Below are 19,454 nucleotides of genomic sequence, written 5' to 3'. Positions count from 1 at the left end.
TAAAATTACTACCATTTGTTATATGCTGAAGATTTTTCTCTCCGTCGCAAAGATCAAAACATAATCTGCGATTACAGAGACGTGAAAATTTGATGTGAATTTACTGTGTCCCTTAAGAGTCTAGGATACATTCGAAATTCATCAACGCGTGTAATAGTTTTCAATTAACAAGTTTCAAAATATTGGCTGGATATTCACATTGTCCATAATATGAAATTCGTTGAAAAACTGGTTTGCGCGAGCCAAATTGAGCATTCTTTCTACGCGACTATAACACAAATACATCGGGCTCTAAACATTAATTCATGACAAAAGTTATAAAAAATAAGACTTAATAAGTGAAAACGAAGGTAGCCGGCCATTTAGTTTACAACTATTACCACGAGACCTGCTCTATCAACAATGGCGGGGAACCCATTAGATTGTTATAAACCACGTTTTGTCTTTTAGAGACTTTATGACAGACTTTTGTTTCTTGCTCAGACTCCCTCACAAAGCGTAACACCGGACCACCGCAGCTAAATGTGCATGAAGCTAAGCAGGTGTTCCATCCACCAAACTTGATTGACAACTAGTCTAAGTTACTTGCGCTTGATTGGCTTCCCAAGGCAATTACTACCAAATTTGATTTTATTTCAGTCAGGCGCCTCATCAAACAGTATTTTTGCTTGTAATATTGAGGCAACAGCATGCCAGAGATTCTCTGTGGTGAAAAGCTTCGCGTGGCGCTAATTTGGAACGACCATTTGAAACAAGACAGCGAATCGCCTGATGTTTGTTTATGAGCTCTGCTCCTCCCGCCTACCAAAGAGTATTTACACGACGCATAAATATAATGTATCTTAAATCTACTCAAAATATGCCAGCTCCACAGGAATTACTGAGTTTCTCGTCAACGTTTTGCGCTTAAGAACGTCCCGTAAATAACCAGCCAACGAACCCGCGACAGAATGCCAATTCGTCGAGGACGATTCGCGCCGCAGAACACATTTCTTGAAACCATCGCTCAAAAATTCGACCGAGGAAGTGAGTGGCTACCTAACGTACAATTCCGTTCTTGTTTAGTAGTATGAAATAATGTAATTCATCAAAAGACCGGAGTGGTTGGTACAATGTACCGGCGGCTAGGAGATATATTAAAGCCTAGCATGGCGTCGTAAGTTTATAACTAGTGCTTATTGCCCACCTGATTATTAGCAATACTCGGTATTTCCTGCTTATTTCCATCCAGACAGTAACTTCGTTCTTGGCAGCGCTCAGGAAAAGAACAATTACCCCATAGTGTACTGCAGTGATGGTTTCTGCGAGCTCACTGGTTTTTCTCGGAGCGAGCTCATGAGGCGAAGCTGTGGCTGTAACTTTTTGTACGGGCTGGAGACAAATCAAGATGATAAAACGAACATTCAAAAGGCTCTGAAAGCGCAAGTGGAACTCAAGAAAGAAATAATGTTCTACAAAAAGAACGGTAAGCAGTTTATTTCCTTGTTTTGAGCACCGGTTGAAATTAAGCTTGTGTGAGAGATTCTGGTCGATTCCCAGTGTTTTTTAGGCCTGTGTCGTGCTAATCACCTTGCTTGAAGGAACAGAATCGCCGGCAATATTTAAAGGGCAGACAAAGTTACATATTTTTACTCGCTGATAAGTTAACCTTCGATAACCTGGCTTACTTTCCGTTCGTGGAGAAAATCACGTTGCATAGTATTTTCATTGAAAACCTTTTTTATCGAAAGTTTCAATTAAGTCTGGGCATTCAACAGCTATAATACCACAAAACAATAAAAAACAACTCGGAAAAAAATTTACATAAGAAGTTATAACCACATTATTCAAACTGTCGATTTCATCGCCACAAATTTGACCGGACGAATAAAATCGCAAACTGGTATCAAAATATCTTAGGAATATTTTTTTACTTTCTGTGTCTAAGGCACACATACCATTCCACGAAACACAATACCCTTAGGTCGAAAAGGCTAGGGCGACTATTTGAATTCGCCTTTCAACCGAGCACCGCACACATCATCATTAACATAAAAAATAAACTTAACCTTCTATTTTGAATTTCACTGACCAGAAAAGAGATCACCAAAAATATCCACAGCAAATAGTCTGTGTTAGAATTATCGTTAAATAGATGTTTTTCTGATGGGATTATTTCTCTGGTAAGCTACGTTCGAATGATTAACCTTTTGGGTAACACAAAATGATGTAACATATCGCTTTGCAATTTACATGTATATATATGTTCTTGGGTTCCCCTTGTTTCTTTTCTTAAAAACTTCAAAAAATCCATTAACAAAAAGCGGGCAGGAAAGGCAAAAATTTTATGCTATTTCCCTCGCTAAACAATAGCCTATCGATATTCTTTGAAGAACATATTCAATATGCTTTAACAACGACTGCATTGTAATGTTCCTTCGTACGTCAGGGCAAAATTGCTCACATTTCTTACGACATTACCGGAATAAAAACATACACGCGCTGCCATCGAGTCGGAAATGACATCGTTTCTGTCTTAATTTAATGATTCCCAAATCCCACACTTGAGAAAATACCCAGAGACGGCTTATTTAACTTTGCTACATGGATGCGTGGAGGAAAAAACTTTGTACATTATTTCGTCTAATTCGTACAATCACATCCTTGACGCTCAGACTTCATTGTGCTGAAATCTGAATGAAGGAAGACGCTGTTTTAAAAAACAATGGCACAGCAAACGCTGAATATCAACGAAAGCGCTACAAATTAGCGCCTAGAGCGATGATTTATCAAGTCTGAACATGGAATCCTTAACACACTGTAATGGCAAGCACAGTTCGTCCGGCGTATCAACGGGTGATCGAAAAAAGTCACGAAAAGAAATGCTGATAAAAAGATAAGTTTGAATTATGGAAAAAGAACAGAAATCCTTTCACATTGTATCGCTCTTCTTGCAACGCAAAAAGAATAAAAAATGAAAGCCATTTTATTTTACTTCTGGTATATTTTGGAAACAGCAGACTACACAAGTATCATATCATAACATGTCCTATATTTGACGGGCTGTTTGGTTTTTGAAGTCCTGTGTCAATATCAAGCGAACAAAGAGAAATGATGGATATTAGCTCTTCAACAGAGTACTTTATGTTACAAATCGATGAATAATATTACTCACGAACACAGCCAAATAACTCGAAATAAGCCTTCAACAGCGAAGGGCGATACCAAATTTATTTCCCGGCCAGGCGATAGCGAACTTGACCGACAAGCAAGCCAAGACGCGAGCGAAGTATGGTTCTTGCAAACAACTTAATCAACCTAAATTTCGTATGCGTTCTTTTCATTAGAGATGAAATATTTTCCACAAAATAACAAGTCTAAACTGAAAAGAATAAGATGGTTCATCTAGAGCCAAAATGTTTGTTAAACATTTAGAGCGTTGACGTCTTGAGGAAAATCTTGTTTTTCATCTTGTGGCGACAATCAATTTGTTCGTGTTTTGCTTTCTTACGTCACTTTTGGTTCCCAAAGCGAGCCGTGCAAGCACGTATCGAATTAGATTAGTTTTATTCGCTGCAATCAGCCATAATTCCCTTTGATCACTTCTATATTTTACGAAAATTTATTCCCTAATTGTTTATAGTGGGTTGGTCTTTAGCTTTTGCTAGTTAGTTACAATAAAGGGCCGACAATACATTTATTGCACTATGAATATAATACCATGACGGCCCATGAAATAACACGGCTCCAGAAGGCCTGAAATAAAATATAGCGCCTAGATATAACACAGACCTGAAACCAACGCAAGAAAATTACAAAACTTTTGTACACCAACCGACAAATTTGTACAATTTCGACAAAGAAATACGGATATCGATCGCGTTTTTTTATGTTGCATTGTTAAGTTTGTTTGTTATAGGTTATATTCTGGTTTGCTAATCATACGGGCAAGATATATTTCGCGGCGATGGTTTAATTACATCGACACGGCGCACGAGAAGTCTCGGATATAATAAATTGCATCCGAACATTCGTTAGTTACAAACGCAACCCTTCGACAAACAACGGAATGATTTTAGTGCATTCGGTCAACAGAAACAGCAAAGAAACGCCTTTTGTAAGCGTAGCTTTTACAAAAAAGCCGACAGACACATCAAAAATGACACTAGAGTCTAAACGAGGTCTGTCATCTAAAACAAAGTAAACTTCTACGTCACTTCAGTTCGGTCTCTCTCAAATTCTCCTTGGAAAAAAATTTTAATTAATTAGAATTGTTTTTTCCTTCAAGCTCTTTATGCTTATTTCGAAAACACTATAGAGCTAGCGTTTAAGCGTGAATTGCAAAAGGGATAGCCACTTAACTTAAAATATACATTCACGTCCGCGAAGAATTAAAAGAGAAGATAAATCTTTTAAAACTGCGCCTGAATCTTACGAGCGACTAATTTCAGCAACTCATTTGGTCTTGACAAGTCGTGCAAATAGTCGAACAATGCGCGGTTCGAGAAACACATTCAACAAGGTTATAAGACGTTACAAAATCTGTCATGAAAAAAGGCAATTTTCTAGTCTTTCTATTTAATAGCTCTTTTAAGGAGTTAAACTAAAAAGATCTATACCGCGTTTTTTTAGAATTGCGGCGCCCTTTTCCATATTTGACGCTTTGGCTATATGTCTTGTTCAAACAAGTGTGGACTTGAAATGGATCTGACCCTTTTGTATTTCAACGCCGATATAATTACGGCCATGATCCCCTTTCAAATCCCTTCTTTATAAGCCGCTTTCATGTTATTGCAGCCACTTAAAACTCACTATCAAAAGACGTTAATAATGAAATAGAGCTCCATCATTACACACGGTTCTCACAACAATTTGTGGCGTCCACAACCCCAAACAGCACAACGCTTTTTTTTTTTTTTTTTTGTGAAAGAAAAAAAAATATACGAGTATTTTCATTACGTCTTTTTTCATTAAAGCGCGGAAGTAAATCGTTCTCATATCGCAAACACATAAGTTAAAAGCAAGCATGCTCGATAATTTAAACACAAGCGAAGTTCACGCGCAACGCGGCGAGAAAATTTAAAACTCTAATTGCGAAAGTGCGCGTAGCCGGTGAAGTTTTCAGGGCTGTGTTAATACTTTTGTTTGTTCAGACTCGAGTAATTTGGAGCACTACGGAAAGGACAAAAGAGATTTCTCTGGTGATAATGAAAATGAGAATGGCACAACCCTATGGGGATGCAATTAAAAATAAGTGATTACCGTCGCATATTTTACTGATATGCCTCGTTATTTTTATTCATAGGAAAATATTTGAATTTATCCCATATCTCGCTCCGCCATTTTGAATTTTTTTACTTTTCGCGAATCCGTACAAAAAAGAAAGAAACTTGGTGCCAAATGTGAAAAGTGCTATGTCGATTCACTGAACAATAATTAAGAAACAGCACATACTATAAGGGCAGAGTTATGCATAATAACCAGAACCAGCGAGTATCGACGAAGCCAAAATAAAAGCAATGTAGACGCACCAGAGAATAACAAGGCACCTGGCTTCTAAGCAAAAATAACCACTTTTTCCTCGTTTATCCCACTGATAGCCTCTCCGAGTGAAAAACAAAGGGTAGGTGTCAATCCTTTTAGCAGCATGGCTGGGAGATATTGTGTAATACGGAAATTAGTTAAAGCTAATCTTCCTTTCAATCGCATTGCGTATAAACCACGGTATTGGCTTAAATAATGTATTATTACTTTACATCACGGGTTGCCATTTCTTTTATTCTAGGAAAAGATAGTGTGCGCTAAAAATTCATGAATCCACAGGGGGTAACAAAAAGTGATTGAAAATAATAGCTATAAAACAACTGTATTTGGAATCGAAAGTTCGCTCGCGATTGCCCAAGATTGAAGAGTCAGCAATTTTAAGGATTTCCCCCACCATTTAGCTATTTCCAGATTTTAAGTGTAATTTCGACGAACGTCACAACGACGTTTTTGTAAACAAACTGGAATTGTACATTAAGACATCCAGAAAAGAATCACAATACCCTCAGGAAAGGAACTATGACAAAGCAATTTTAAAATAGCTTGCATATGTAGGACGCTTCAGAGTTACAGCTTGAGTGCTTTTCAGCTGTTTTTTTTTTTTTTGTTTTTTTTTTCCAACTTCCTCACTCTGTTTATCGGTAAATGACTTTCAAGATAACTTTTCTTTGTAAAACCAAGACCGAAAATTGGCTCTTATAAAATGTCATTTGGTGCCTTCACCTCTAGCTGTGACGTAAATGGCCTTTCCAATTGTAAAAGTAAAAACCCACGCTTCAATGAGTGACCTCTATGTGCAGCCGTTTTCACATCCTTTGCATATCACTCCTGGGGTATTTTACGGTACTCCAGTAAACATTCTGTTCTTATGTTTTATCGGAATGGCCTTTTTCATCGCTATTGCAATTAAACAACATAGCCTCATAGGTAACATCACTATTTTGAGCTCAAACTGTAAACCGAAGCAGATTCTATCGTTACTACAAAACGCCTTCCGTTATACATCCATTTTTACTTTGCAAGCAATATTTCACCGGATATAACAATACGATGATTATCAACCAGTTCAGAGGTCCATAAGTATATTTTGATTACTAAAAGATATCGTAATTACGAGCGGTTAAAAAATGGCTCTTCAAAATAAAAAGTAATGTACAGTTGGCGGGGATCCCTGATAGTAAAAACAAATACTGACGTATCTGAAATCAATCGATTTCACTTTAACGAATAGTCTAGGAAGGATAGTTTTCTCATATCTGCTGCCATATTGACCTGTCCGGCGTTTTGTAGAATTAACATTTTATTCCTGAAAGTGACATCTTCAATTTCTTCTCGTAATTTCAAAACATTGTCCAGACGGCAGGTGATACACAACAAGGAGATATTGCCTTGATGAAAAACCAGACTCTCACAGGAAACCTTTGTAAACATGTGCGACATTTAGTTACGAGAAGAGATATTTCGAAAAAATATATTTTTGTTATACTTTGTGTTTAATAATGAGCGAAAAAGGTCAGCGGATCATGATTTCTTTTCCTGAATTAAAGGTTTAAGCTTTAACTTACGTAACGAAAAATGATCAATTATTTTAGGCTGTACTTTTCCATCGATAGCCATCTTTTGAGAGCTATTATAATTATCTGAAACTTCTTGACTCGCTTTTAATCCCATATTCACATTAACGGATTCAACTGACAATATTTCAATAGAACACGGACAATCCTTCTTAATTGATGTCTCGATTCAGCACAAGGCTTTGTCTTGAAAAAAGGTATTTCTGTATTTGTCGTCCATTCAACTTTTAGAATCTTGACCACAAGGAACAAGGAACGTTATTTCGTTTTGTTCTAAAAGCCAACTATGCTATTCATGTTAAGCTGAAAAAAAAAATAAGCCATTAGCGGGGTGCTTTCAAGACAACGAAAATTAAAAGTCTTTTAAATTTACATTTAAAAAGTGGTCCCTTTACTCAGTTCAAGACAGCCGTACCCCGAGGTTATTAGCTGGTCGCATTAATCTCGTCCGCACCGTTTTCGTATGGGGAGTAATTATCCTTAATAAGCTATTTCTGTCCTTTGGCTGGAGAATTAGTTTTCTCTGGGCATAAAATAGGGGAGGAAGGGGAGGCAGGGAAAGGCAGGAAGGAACCACCCCAAGAAAACACACACGTACACGCAACGATTCTCGTCGTCAGAAGCCGCGATCATTTGGTCCGCTGAGCACACAAGCCGCGGCCGCAAACTGTTCAGCTGGTAGAAAATCGATTTTGTTTTTCTTCGCACTAGCGCTGGAAGTTTTACTGTATTCATTTACATTTACATCACTCAGCGAACTATTTGTGGCAGTTTAGTTTAATCATTTCGAACTTGATAGAGAGCTTCAACAAACCATGACGACGACGGCGACGAGAACACCACCCAACAAAAGGTTTAATGAGTAGAACATTGGCTGTGCATGTGCGTTACAAATCTTTGTACATTTCTTAGCCATCCTCTGCAAAACAACAACGTGAAATGACCAGGTTCTACGTAGTCTGGGAACTCCAATAAAGACGGCTAATTTTCCGTATTTCCAATTGGAATTGAACTCTGTCGTGCACATTTAGCCTGAGCACGTTTTTAGAGCCATAGGCGTACTGAACAAATCTAGACAATTGCGAAATCCGCTATTAAATGTAAATTCACTTTTTAACAGGTGTCGTACTTGACGTGGCCGTAGTCGTTGCTTACGCTTCGTAGGGGAGTTTAAGAAAACCACGACGGCAAAGGGAACGTTGTTAAACAAAAGATTTCATCAGCAGCACAATGGCTGTGCGCGTGCGTTATAAATTTTGGTACATTTCTTTGCCGTCCTCTGCAAAACAGCAATTTTGGCTAAGTTTTGAAGTTTTTATTTCAAATTTATCGCTGCATGTGTTCCAGGCTTAGTTTGTGATAGTTTAGACGGTGATAAAAAAAGTAAATGACTCTAGAGTACCGCGAGATTCGTAGGTAAAATATAAATTCATTTCTTTAATCGACGTTGTCCTCGGCGTCGCCGTCGTAGTTACTTAAACTCCCTCTAATTGGCCCTACGACGACTCCTAAACGGTTTTCTTGCTTATTTTTTCACGCTTATGTGTTACATGTATAACGACTCGTCTCTTCTATTTGCGAAATTTGTACTACTTTTCCAAGGCAAATCAAATAGTATTGAAATGTGCGTTGTTTTAAGAAAGTTCATGCAGATACGAGCAGGAATGTAAAGTGAGACTTTGCTCAAACTTCAAAAACCTGATTTTTCATGGATAAAATATCCTCAAAATTAACGATTTGTGTGGTTGAGACTCAGAGAGGATAGTTCACTTATATGAAAGTGTTTTTTCTGCTAGTTACAGTAAATAATCATTTCTCGCGAAAGGCAAGCAGAAAGCAGTCAAAACAAAGGTCCTTTCTATTTGCATTCGCTTCCTCATGCAGTGAAACAAGCTTTTTTGTCGACTATCTGGATAAAATGAAGGGATGAGTTATTTTCATTTACGTTAGTTGCGTCTTTTGTTTTAAGATTTTTGTAATAAGAAAATCGAATCGCATTTTTTCACAGCCCACATTTTCATCGATGTTCTTGCTGTTTACCTTGAAATCCCAAGAGTAATCTAAATCAGCAGGAAATTTCTCTTTACAAAATGAATGCATTCTGAAGCATTCAGGTGATAAGAGTAACGAAAGTGAATAAACTAGAGTATAGCCCTTCCGGGCGACGTCAATAGCAGAATTATCAGAGGGCAATTTAACTTCAAAAATTTTCATACGCTAAGCGCGGTTTTTCCACTGCAAGTTTTACATGCGATGTTAACAGCCCATAACCCACCAGTATTTTATTTAATTCTGCTAACCTCTCTCAAGAAAAAAAAGACTTTCTGTGCAAGAGCAGGGATCCATAAAAAAATATATTGCAAGGCGGATCAATTGAATAACTGTACGACACAAAGTTCAGACAGTCCTTAACCATAGAACCAGTTTGTATAATTTCAATAGCCCTTGGGGTGACTTCAGAGACTTCGCAATCGTCACGAAAGAAACAGACTGCCAAAGACAGTTCTGTCAATGGAGCGCTTAGGGAGCCAAAACTATTATCTCAAAAGCAATTGTCTTCGAAAAAGTATATGGGAATGATGACTCAATAGGGTGTCTTGTTTACGTTCAGTTTATTTAATACAGCTCTTTAACAGCATTCATCAAAAGCGTCGCCACTAGGTCTAGGAGGGCAGGGCCAAGCTTATTAGCATTAATATTGGAAAAGGCTGGCAACTTATAAATCCCAAAAACACAATTATAAGAGAGAGGTAGACGCGACAAAAACGTTTATCGCATTCGTTTTTCGTTTTACTCGCAGCTTGGGGCAGTTAAAAAAATCATTATTTCTCGGCGTTATTAACTTGAAAAAAAACGATTACACGACTTAAAAACGACCTAAGCATAGAAATAGCGCCAAGGAATAATTCAAGAAAGTGCAAGGTCACTAACTATTATTAAATGATGATTATTGAGAAAATAATTGTTTGGAAATCTTTCGTCTCTATTCCACATGTAATTAAAAGGTTTTAAATTCACTCAACTCTAATAGATCACTTCTATTTAGGGTTTCATGTTTTAATGTTCCGCTTGGATAAAATATAACTAAGTAAATAGGAAACAATTTGAACAAGTCGTCTTAAAATTAGAAACACTTCGTATTTTGAGAATTATGTCTTGCAGAGTCCAAGATATCGCCGGTAAATAAGAAAATTGTTGCACAAGTGTACAGATAAGGTTCTCGTTTTATAGCTACCTTGTTTTTACAAAACCGTACTAGTTAGTGAATCCAAAATATAAACTTAAGTCATGTCAGTTGATTATTTTGCTGTTTCTGATTATTTTTCGGATTATTTAGTCTCCGCGGTGTCCTAACTGCCTTTTCCTTCTTAATTCTGTAGTTACTTCAGGAAACTACTTAAGTTGCACACTAATCAAACAATCTGTCTTGAAAGCGTTCAAAGGTTTACTTTGGCTTTGCGTCCAATTTCTGATAAATGTTTTTGCATTTCACTTTGTTGCAAAAGTGACAAAGGCAAACGTCGTTTTTTTTTTTTTGTTTTGTTTTGTTTTTTTGTTTTGTTTTGTTTTATTTTGTTTTGTTTTTTTTTCATTATTTGTCCTAATGTGAACTCGTCCACTTGATGATCAATGGCGCCACTGCTACTGTAAAACATACGGCGTGTAAAAAAACAGCACTAGTGTCTTGATTGTTTCTTCCGTAGTGCGGAAGGTCACTGTAGTTTAAAACGTGCGCTCACATGTGATAAAATAATTTACATTGCGCCACGAGGAACAAATCCAAAATGAAACACACAAAACAGCGTATCCCGCGGATTGCGTGCTTCCCCGCCACCATTCAGTTGACTGGGAAAAAGAACTATTTTCAACCAATGAAGCCCACGGATTGTTTGAAAACGGAGGTTTTACTCTGAAAACACATCAAATGTTTTCCGTCCACATTACGTCGGAGAAATTGTAAAACGCAGCCATCACCGGTCATTTTCGATTTGTGTTTGAGGAAAACACAGGCAGGAAAATCAACTAATTATTACGGCGTCATAATTTTCGAAAAGCTCTATTTTCAAAATGTTTTTCTCTACTCTAAAGCGCAAAGCCGGCGTTTTCAAATTCCACCGGTTTGAAGAGTGTTTAGAAAAAGCGCCATTTTTATGACAGATTAGTGTGGACGGTAGGCCTAATCGTAGAAATAAAGCTGCGTTTTCAAATTTCTCCCGTGTAGTGTGGACGGAGCCTAAGCCGATCACGCTCGTGTCTAAATGAAAACCGTCAACCTCGTTCCCAGGGTCTCTCATCTTACCGCCCCCTGGAGCGAGCTCCAGGGGGCGGTAAGATAAGAGACCCTGGGAACGAGGTTGGAAAACCGTGAGATTCTTCTTCACGAAGAAAGCCGAGGATAGAACTGCTTACGTGCAAATATCGACGCGTCTAGCGGTAGCCCATCTTAAAATGATCAAACGAAAGCTTTTGAGCAATACTTTGATGCGGTACTGTTTATTATGCTGTACAAGGTGGTTCTAAGTTTTAAGTCTGTGAGTGAAACCCTCGTGTGTGACCATTCAAATGAAAGTTATTGAGCAGTACTTTCACGTGGTACTGTTTATTATGCTGTACAAGGTGGTTCTAACTTTTAAGTCTGTGGATGAAACCTCAGGGTGTGACCATTCAAACCAAGACTTTTGATTAGTACTTTCATGCGGTACTGTTTATTATATATGCGGTACAAGGCGGTTCTAACTTTAAAGTCTGTGGATAAAACCCTAGTGTGTGACCATTCAAACGAGAGCTATTTCGCAGTACTTTCATGCGGTGCATTATATATGCGGTACAAGGCGGTCCTAATCTTAAAGACTGTGGATAAAACCCTAGTGTATGATTATTCAAACTAAGACTTTCGATTAGTACTTTCACTTACTACCCTTTATTATTCTGTACTAGTTCCTTCTAGCTTTTAAGAAATATATAAAACCAAGTTTGCGTATGGCCATTCGGATGAAAGCTAATGAGTAATACTCATATTTATCATGCTGTACAAGGTCACAAATTTAACCTTGTTATTGAACGCTACTGTGACCAATCATTTGAGAGCCGTTAAACATTTCTTTCATGTGCTGCAATTGCTTTCACGTGAAAGCAGAAAAAAAAATCATGAGTACTTTGGCAAAGTGGTTAATCTGTTGTGCTTTCAATTTTCTTTCAGGATCCCCATTTTGGTGCTTATTAGACATTGTTCCAATTAAGAACGAAAAAGGCAACGTGGTACTCTTTCTTGCTTCACACAAAGACATTACCAAGCGAAAAATAAGTGGAGAGTTCTCTGAACAGGATGTGGGTATGCAAATATTCTCATTTTTTATCATTATTCTAACTGGACGATAAAATAACATTGGCATCTTTGTACATGTACAATGTATGTGCATTGCTGACTATTCGGACAATCTAGATAAGTGAGTGGGGGAGCAAGGGGTGTGGGAGGTACATGTACATGTCTTAGGGAGGTAAGGGAGGAACTGTTCTGACAAGCTAGGTTGTCAGAACTAGGAGAAGTAGAGGAAAATTGCACAACATCATGTCAATTTTTGCAAATAGAAAGGGGTGAGAGCTGGGGGAAAGGAATGGGACATGGGAAACACCCCACCAAAATCTGCAATTTTTCCTACCCGGTTTATGACCTGACCAAATATTTGGGGGCCTATTTAAGACCCAACCTCGTTCCCAGGGTCTCTCATCTTACCGCCCCCTGGAGCGAGCGAAGAGAGACCCTGGTTGGGTCTGGTCACGTGTCTCCCAGAATCTGGGAGATGACAATTAAATTATTGTAGGGATGGGCGGCCTAGTAGGAATTTTGTCTATGCTTAGCCTACGGGAGTGCGGGAAGTGTTGTCACCAAAGTAAACCAAGAACGATATGATGTTCTGTGCCAATGTCCGGCGGTAATATTCTGCAAACGCCAAGGAAAACTTGTTTATCATCTGATAGCGGAAATCCAAGTCGCTGATGATTGTATGGTTCAGTGAAGGACGTTACATATTGTAAAAATCTCCTCACGAAGGCGAATGGAGAATTACACACCGCAGCCGAGGCTGTGTATGGAAGATGTTTGACTCATCTTTACCTCAGAATGCCGAATGCGCCCCGAACATTGCAGAGCACGAAGGAGAATACAAGCCCCGGGAATACAACGGACTCGTCGCGGTATGCATTTCGCCGTCTTTGCTGATAAAATGGATTTATCTTCGAACGAAAGGAGGCTAGAAAAAGCAAAATATAATTTTTATTGTGTCGTTAATAAATTAGTGTACGTGACGCCGACGGTTCGAGAGAATTGTGCACGCATTCATTTAATTTTCGATCTCTCGACCTTTCTTTGCTTCAAGCGTGTTTCTGAGGGGCATTTTTTGTGCCGTGTTATTAGAAGAAAAGGAAATTATAAGTAGAGCGGAGTCGTTTGATTATGTTACAGCATATTTTTAGCAGTCGTGGTTCTGCATGGTTTCCGCTGTTAACTGCACGTCGCTTCTCAGAGTTTGACACCTCTGTAATTTGCCATGCCGTGCTTATACTTTGTTTAGGTTCGTTTCTATTGCAAGATATGTTTTAAGGCTCTAAGTATTGGCTCTCCAGGGACAAAAATTAAAATATTCCGTGAACATATTGCTTACTTGCATTCTACATTGTGACGCCGCAGGTGACGCCGGGTCCGACTATTTGATTAGAACTGTTTGCAAGCACAGTGCGTTGCACGAATATCATATTTATCTTCGTCCAGCCTTTCTTCAGAGACTGCCGTAGCTTTACTTTGAGAAAGTTATACGTTTTCTTAGAGACGTTCTTATGTTTTTTGCATCAATTTGATCGAGTGCATTCAAAGGAGAAACAACAATTACTACGGGATGAAATTGCGCTGCTCGACGTCCACAGTTGAAATATGACTGACTTTCCATTAATCCAGTGGGTAAGACGGCAACACTGAAAATCACGACCACTAAATTGCCTCGAGACAAACTTGCTTAACCTTTAGGTAAACGTTGGAACAGATATTATTCGAAATTTCAGCCTGAAAGCTAAGTATTGATAAACCCCGCGGGTAATGTGGCGGTCGCAGCCCGCGACAGAGCTCAACGCGACAAACTGCTGATTACAGAGGACCCCTCCCTGACGTTCTCAATTGTCAAAGAGGCACGTGACCAGACCCAACCAGGGCGGTAAGATGGGAGACCCTGGGAACGATGTTGTTTAAGACCAGTCTTAAAATTGGTTCCCTTGTTCAGGCCAATGTTAAAGGCATAGTGAAAGGCTTTTGTCGATGGCCTTATTGATAATGATGAAAAAGTAGCTGTTTGTAAAAAGCATACCCAATTCAAGACTAGAGTGCAAAAACCATAATCTATTTGAGACCAAATGGGCAAAATCGATACCCTTTGGGGCCTCACCTAGGTATATAGCCCATATGAGAGAGTAACCACCACACCCCTGCACACACCCCCCCCCCCCCCCCACCTTCCCCAAAGTTCTTACTGTTTCGAAAATGTATGGTTCAGGGATATGAATGCTAACAATATCCTTAGATAAGGTATGCTTAAGAGCAAGTTTCTAGGCAGAAAATTGATAAGATGACTGATGCTGTATTTTAACCAGCCAAAGTGTCTGGTAAAAATAAAATGCAGTTGAGTTAACCAGAGGCATCTTCCAAACTGTGACCAAGTTTATTTACTATCAATGTCAAGCCATGAAGAATGCTTTTGTATAATTTGTTTTTAGTCAGCCTAATGAATTCCCACTCATGGATTAGGTTGTTATTATTAATAATAGTAGTACCACCCACGTATGTGCAGAATGGGAGAGATTGACAATAGCATTTATTACCAGAATTTTTATACATCTTACTGCAGTCAGCAAGAAAAGGACTGCCAAGGTTGTTTGTAAGATATAGATTAAACAGGACCATAACATGACAATCATGTAATATGATCATTAAAATGAAGACTATGTTCAGTGTGTGAGACAATGTAAATGCAAAGACAATGTAAATGTCTCAGATTTGCAGTTGAGTGAAGAAAACATCAAGCTGGCTCATTAAAGAGCCCAGCTGGCTTTTCTGGCCTTGGCAGCTCCAAAGTTTACCCAAGCCTGTGTTTACTACCTACAATTTCAGCCAGATTTAAGTCTTCTTGCAGCTGGTCAAATCAAGTCAAGGCAATCTTTACTTAAACACAAAATCATACTACATTTACATGGTCTTCTCAAGAGTCGTGTTATTTCAGAACAGATTAATACATTAACTACCAAACTACTAAAATACGAAATTTAAAATGCGACAAAAAAACTTATATGGTCAAAGTTTCTATAATTTATAACGTGTTTAAAACTATTTTACGATGCAATGAGTTTTAAAATTGTTTAAATTGGGTTGCTTTCTGATCTCTAAAGGGATCTTATTCCACAGAATAGGCCCCTTGTAGTGTAGCTACCTTTTTCAGACTCTAGTTCATGGTCTTGGAAATATGTAACAAATTTTTTGACTTGTGTTTCTAAGATTCTGGTCTTGAAATATTAAAATAATGGTAAAGATAAACAATGGAAATAGATTACTATGGATTTTTTACATACATTTAGTCATTTGTTTTCTTAAACCTTTCCCAATTAAGTTCATCCTGCAGATCACTTGAATGAAAACCACAATTGGAAAGGGTGACAATTCTAGCAGCCCTGTTTAGCAGCTTTTGAAGTTAGTGCCAAAGTCCCTTGCCCCATACAGGACTACAGTGAAATTAACCAGCAGCTGCACCTTAGCAACATCTCTGCCACACTGTTAAAGGCCCCTGGATTGATCATATTAGTCATTCAATTTACCAGGCTCTTGCTCATAAGAGGACTTCAGATTAAATTTATCCTGAGGCATAGGTAGCATATGTACACGCGGCGACATGTGACCAAAGAAATGTATGGAATTATTGTACATTTGGACACAGTTGCGGTTTCCACCAGATAAAATCGCTAAGCTGTATTAATGAAACTAAGCCCATATTTAAGTTATTATGAAACTCTTCTTTCAGATCGTAGATCCTAAAAGTGGGTGGAGTCCAGGTTCCATTTACACTGCATTTAGAGATCTTCTGTTTCGAAGCTAACACTTTCCACGCCCATATACCAACCATACAGTGCTATTAACTAATACAATTGCCAACAGAGAATATGCATAAGAGACCTGATAGATCATACTTGCATTCAGCGGGCATAAATGTACGTGCGACAAATAAAAACGGCATTTAAGAACCCTTTCGAGCATTGTTTCAAATGACAATGACACCAACAGTACTTTAGAAATTGCAAGTTACATACCTTTCCGTCGACTTTTCACTTCAAACTTGTGTAGAATCCGTGCATTATAAGAATGTTATCAGCTGGCATTTTCCGTATTTGCCGCCATGCCGGTTCTTCCGCCATATTGGCTCACTAGTGGGACCGCTGACTTCAAACCAAGCCCGCTCATTCCCACGCCCCCCGACATTTATCATGTGCTTTGTTTTTCCTTTTTTTTTTTTTTTCTTCTTTTTTCGCTTTTATTTGTATTATTTCTAGAACAATTGTTGTAAATGACCCATCATAGTTGTAATAAAAAAAGGTAAAACTGACATGATTGGTTACTCTGGCTCCGGATCCCAGACTTCATTGGTGGACTGAATGTAAAGCAACCACAAGAACTTTTTTTAAAAATTCGAACGATGACTGGTTCTCCTTAAATGCTGTACCTTGTCTGAGTACGCTGATCTGCCGTCCTCCTATTCGGACGGGTAGCCTGTTTCCTTTTTTTTTTTTTTTTTTGCGAGAGTATTTTTGGCGTGAGTGAGAATCAAATCCCACCCCCACCCCCACCCCCCACCCCCCAACCCCAACCCCGCCTCATTCCAAAATGGTAAAATTAGAACCCGCAATATAGCTTCGTACGTTTCTAGGGAAACCAAAGTCATTCCATTTAGATGATATCAGCCACTTTAGAAACGAGAAGAAATCAGGGGCGAGTCTCTTCTCGCAGTCACTTGTGGGTATGGTGTTGCGGGCAATAGGACTTCTCTTCAGTTTGTTCAGTCCTTAGCAACAGTCCCACAAGCGACTGCGAGGTAAGCCAGATTCGCCCAGAATTTTCCTCGTTTCAGCAGGTGTTGCCATGAGTTTCCTTTACTTTTCAAACTGGTCGGAGTGAAAGACAGGAATACTTCCTTCCTCCTTTACAAGTATTGACTAATGACCTTAAACACTATATGTTTGTCACTATTCAGCCCCTTTAGGTAATTCATCTCCAAAGCTGTCAAGATCTCGTTCAAGGAAATTCAGCAGAGATGTTCTTCTCCACCTGTCAAGACAATACCAACAGAGTACAAGTCCAGCAAACAAAACCAATCCACGAAGACCCATCAAGAGAGCGCGGGTGAGTAGACAATCCCCTGAAGATCTTGTCAATTTTATTACTGAGCCTTTGTTTCTTGCTTTAGCGTGCATCATCGAGTTATGGATGCACGCAGGAAGTTTGACGAGTTCTCAACAATCTTCGGCTATCTCCAGTAATCTTCGGACATTTTCGGAAAATGTTCGGAAGTGTTCGTCTGGATTAGGCATTTGAGTTGCAGCCGAAAGCAACTCTAGTATATTAAAACTCGATGATACAAAGCTAAACGCATGAATCGATTGTTTTACAAATAGAGAAAACGCGTTCGTATAGTTTGACATTTTTTTTCTGATTTATCCTTTTGTTTCTCTTTCAGTCCTTTTCTTTTAATTCCGAGCGACTACCACAGTACAAGCGAGAATCAGACAAGAAATCTAAGTTCCTTTTCTTGCACTATAGCGCCACCAAAGGATTTTGGGATTGGTGGATTCTCATCTTGACGACGTACATTGCCATCATGATCCCTTATAATGTGGCCTTCAGGAGAAATGACCGGAAAAGGGACCTGATCATATTCGACATGGTGATCGAATTGTTCTTCATAATGGACATTGTGGTGCATTTTAGAACTTCGTTCGTGGATTTAAGTGGAAGGATTATTTATGACCAGAAAAAGATTGCCATTCATTACTTGAAGGGATGGTTTATTTTAGACTTTCTGGCCGCGCTACCATTCGAAGCTTTGTATTTTGTTAATCATACTTGGGTGAGTATATATGTCACTGCCATTAAATTCTCTCACGGGTTTGAATTAATCACCGATTCATACTTCAAGCCACGTCCACACTACGCCGGAGGAATCTGAAATTGAAAACGCAGCTTTATTTCTACGGTTCAGGGCCTACTGTCCACACCAGTCCGTCACGAAAACTGCAGAGCTTTTCGAACACGCTCTTCAAACCGGAAGAATTTGAAAACGCGGGCTTTGCGTAGTAGTGTGAACGGAAAACATTTTAAAAACGTAGCATTTCAAAAACGATGCATCATGATAGTAATGTGATTTCCATGCCCGAATTTTCCTCAAACATAAATCCAAAATGACCGGTAATTGTTGCGTTTTTTAAAAAAAAAAAATTCTCCTGCGTAGTGTGGACAGAAAACTGATGCTGATGCGTTTTCAGATTCCTCCGGCGTAGTGTGCATAGGACCTCAGTGTAAATCATAGAATAGTGATACCCACCCTAGCTTTTGAGCGCTCTTCAAACCTGCAAAGCGGATCATAACTCCATGATGCACAGCTAAAAGCATGAATCAATTGTTTAATAACATCGCTAAAGAAAAAAGCGAAGCGAAGTTACCTCAGCTTTCTCACGCACGACGTCATGAGCGTAGATCATTGAATTATGACGCACGCTTGCGTATACCTACTAGGTTTGATAGCGGGGCTTTGCTACAATCATGAACAAACTTTGGGACAAATTAATTTGAACTATTGGCTCTTTTGCGCACACGCCAGACGCGAATACAACTTCACCTACCTAGCCTCTCCTCACACCCCTCATACAATGTTGAAAACTAGTATAGTACCTGCAATTTCTCCTGCGTTTCAACATTGTATTGGTTAAGAAAAAAATGTAAATCTTCATTACCGAGCTTAAAATTCACCATCTTTATTAACTTATCACTACTCACGATGAATTCGATAGCGTTGATCCTAGCAGTATGCAGGACACCTGTCATATATGAACTCGATTAAATGACTTTCCTCTCCATGAGTTCTCTAGCTCAGTGGATAGAACGCCCGCCCGGTGTTCGGGAGGTCATGGGTTCGATTCCAGTCGGGGACTCAGAATTTTTCTTTGTCCCACGCTCGTGTCATGTTGATTAATTCACCTTCACAATGTAAATCTTATTTATAGTGGTCATGCACTTAGCCATACAAGCATGCCGCTGAAACGAAGGAAACAAAT

The 19,454-nt window shown here is 38.8% G+C and overlaps 1 protein-coding gene across 1 annotated transcript in view; it reads left to right on the top strand.

The window, feature by feature from the left end:
• The first annotated feature begins 627 nt into the window (after positions 1-627).
• The window catches only part of LOC110055188 (uncharacterized), a 32,462-nt gene continuing 13,635 nt past the window's right edge, over positions 628-19,454 (top strand). Inside the window, exons 1-5 of the mRNA XM_020761557.2 lie at positions 628-1,026; positions 1,232-1,465; positions 12,298-12,429; positions 17,378-17,526; positions 17,861-18,250. Of these exons, the coding sequence (XP_020617216.2) occupies positions 951-1,026; positions 1,232-1,465; positions 12,298-12,429; positions 17,378-17,526; positions 17,861-18,250 (981 nt within the window). The 5' untranslated portion in view covers positions 628-950. The remainder of the gene's footprint in view (positions 1,027-1,231; positions 1,466-12,297; positions 12,430-17,377; positions 17,527-17,860; positions 18,251-19,454) is intronic.

This window comes from Orbicella faveolata, unplaced genomic scaffold, assembly GCF_042242905.1.
Source record: "Orbicella faveolata isolate gen_17 unplaced genomic scaffold, um_ofav_v1 contig_15, whole genome shotgun sequence".
NCBI classification, from domain to species: Eukaryota; Metazoa; Cnidaria; class Anthozoa; order Scleractinia; family Merulinidae; genus Orbicella; species Orbicella faveolata.
The sequence above is the reverse complement of the archived record's forward strand: the minus strand, read 5'-3'. Positions and strand labels throughout refer to the sequence as shown.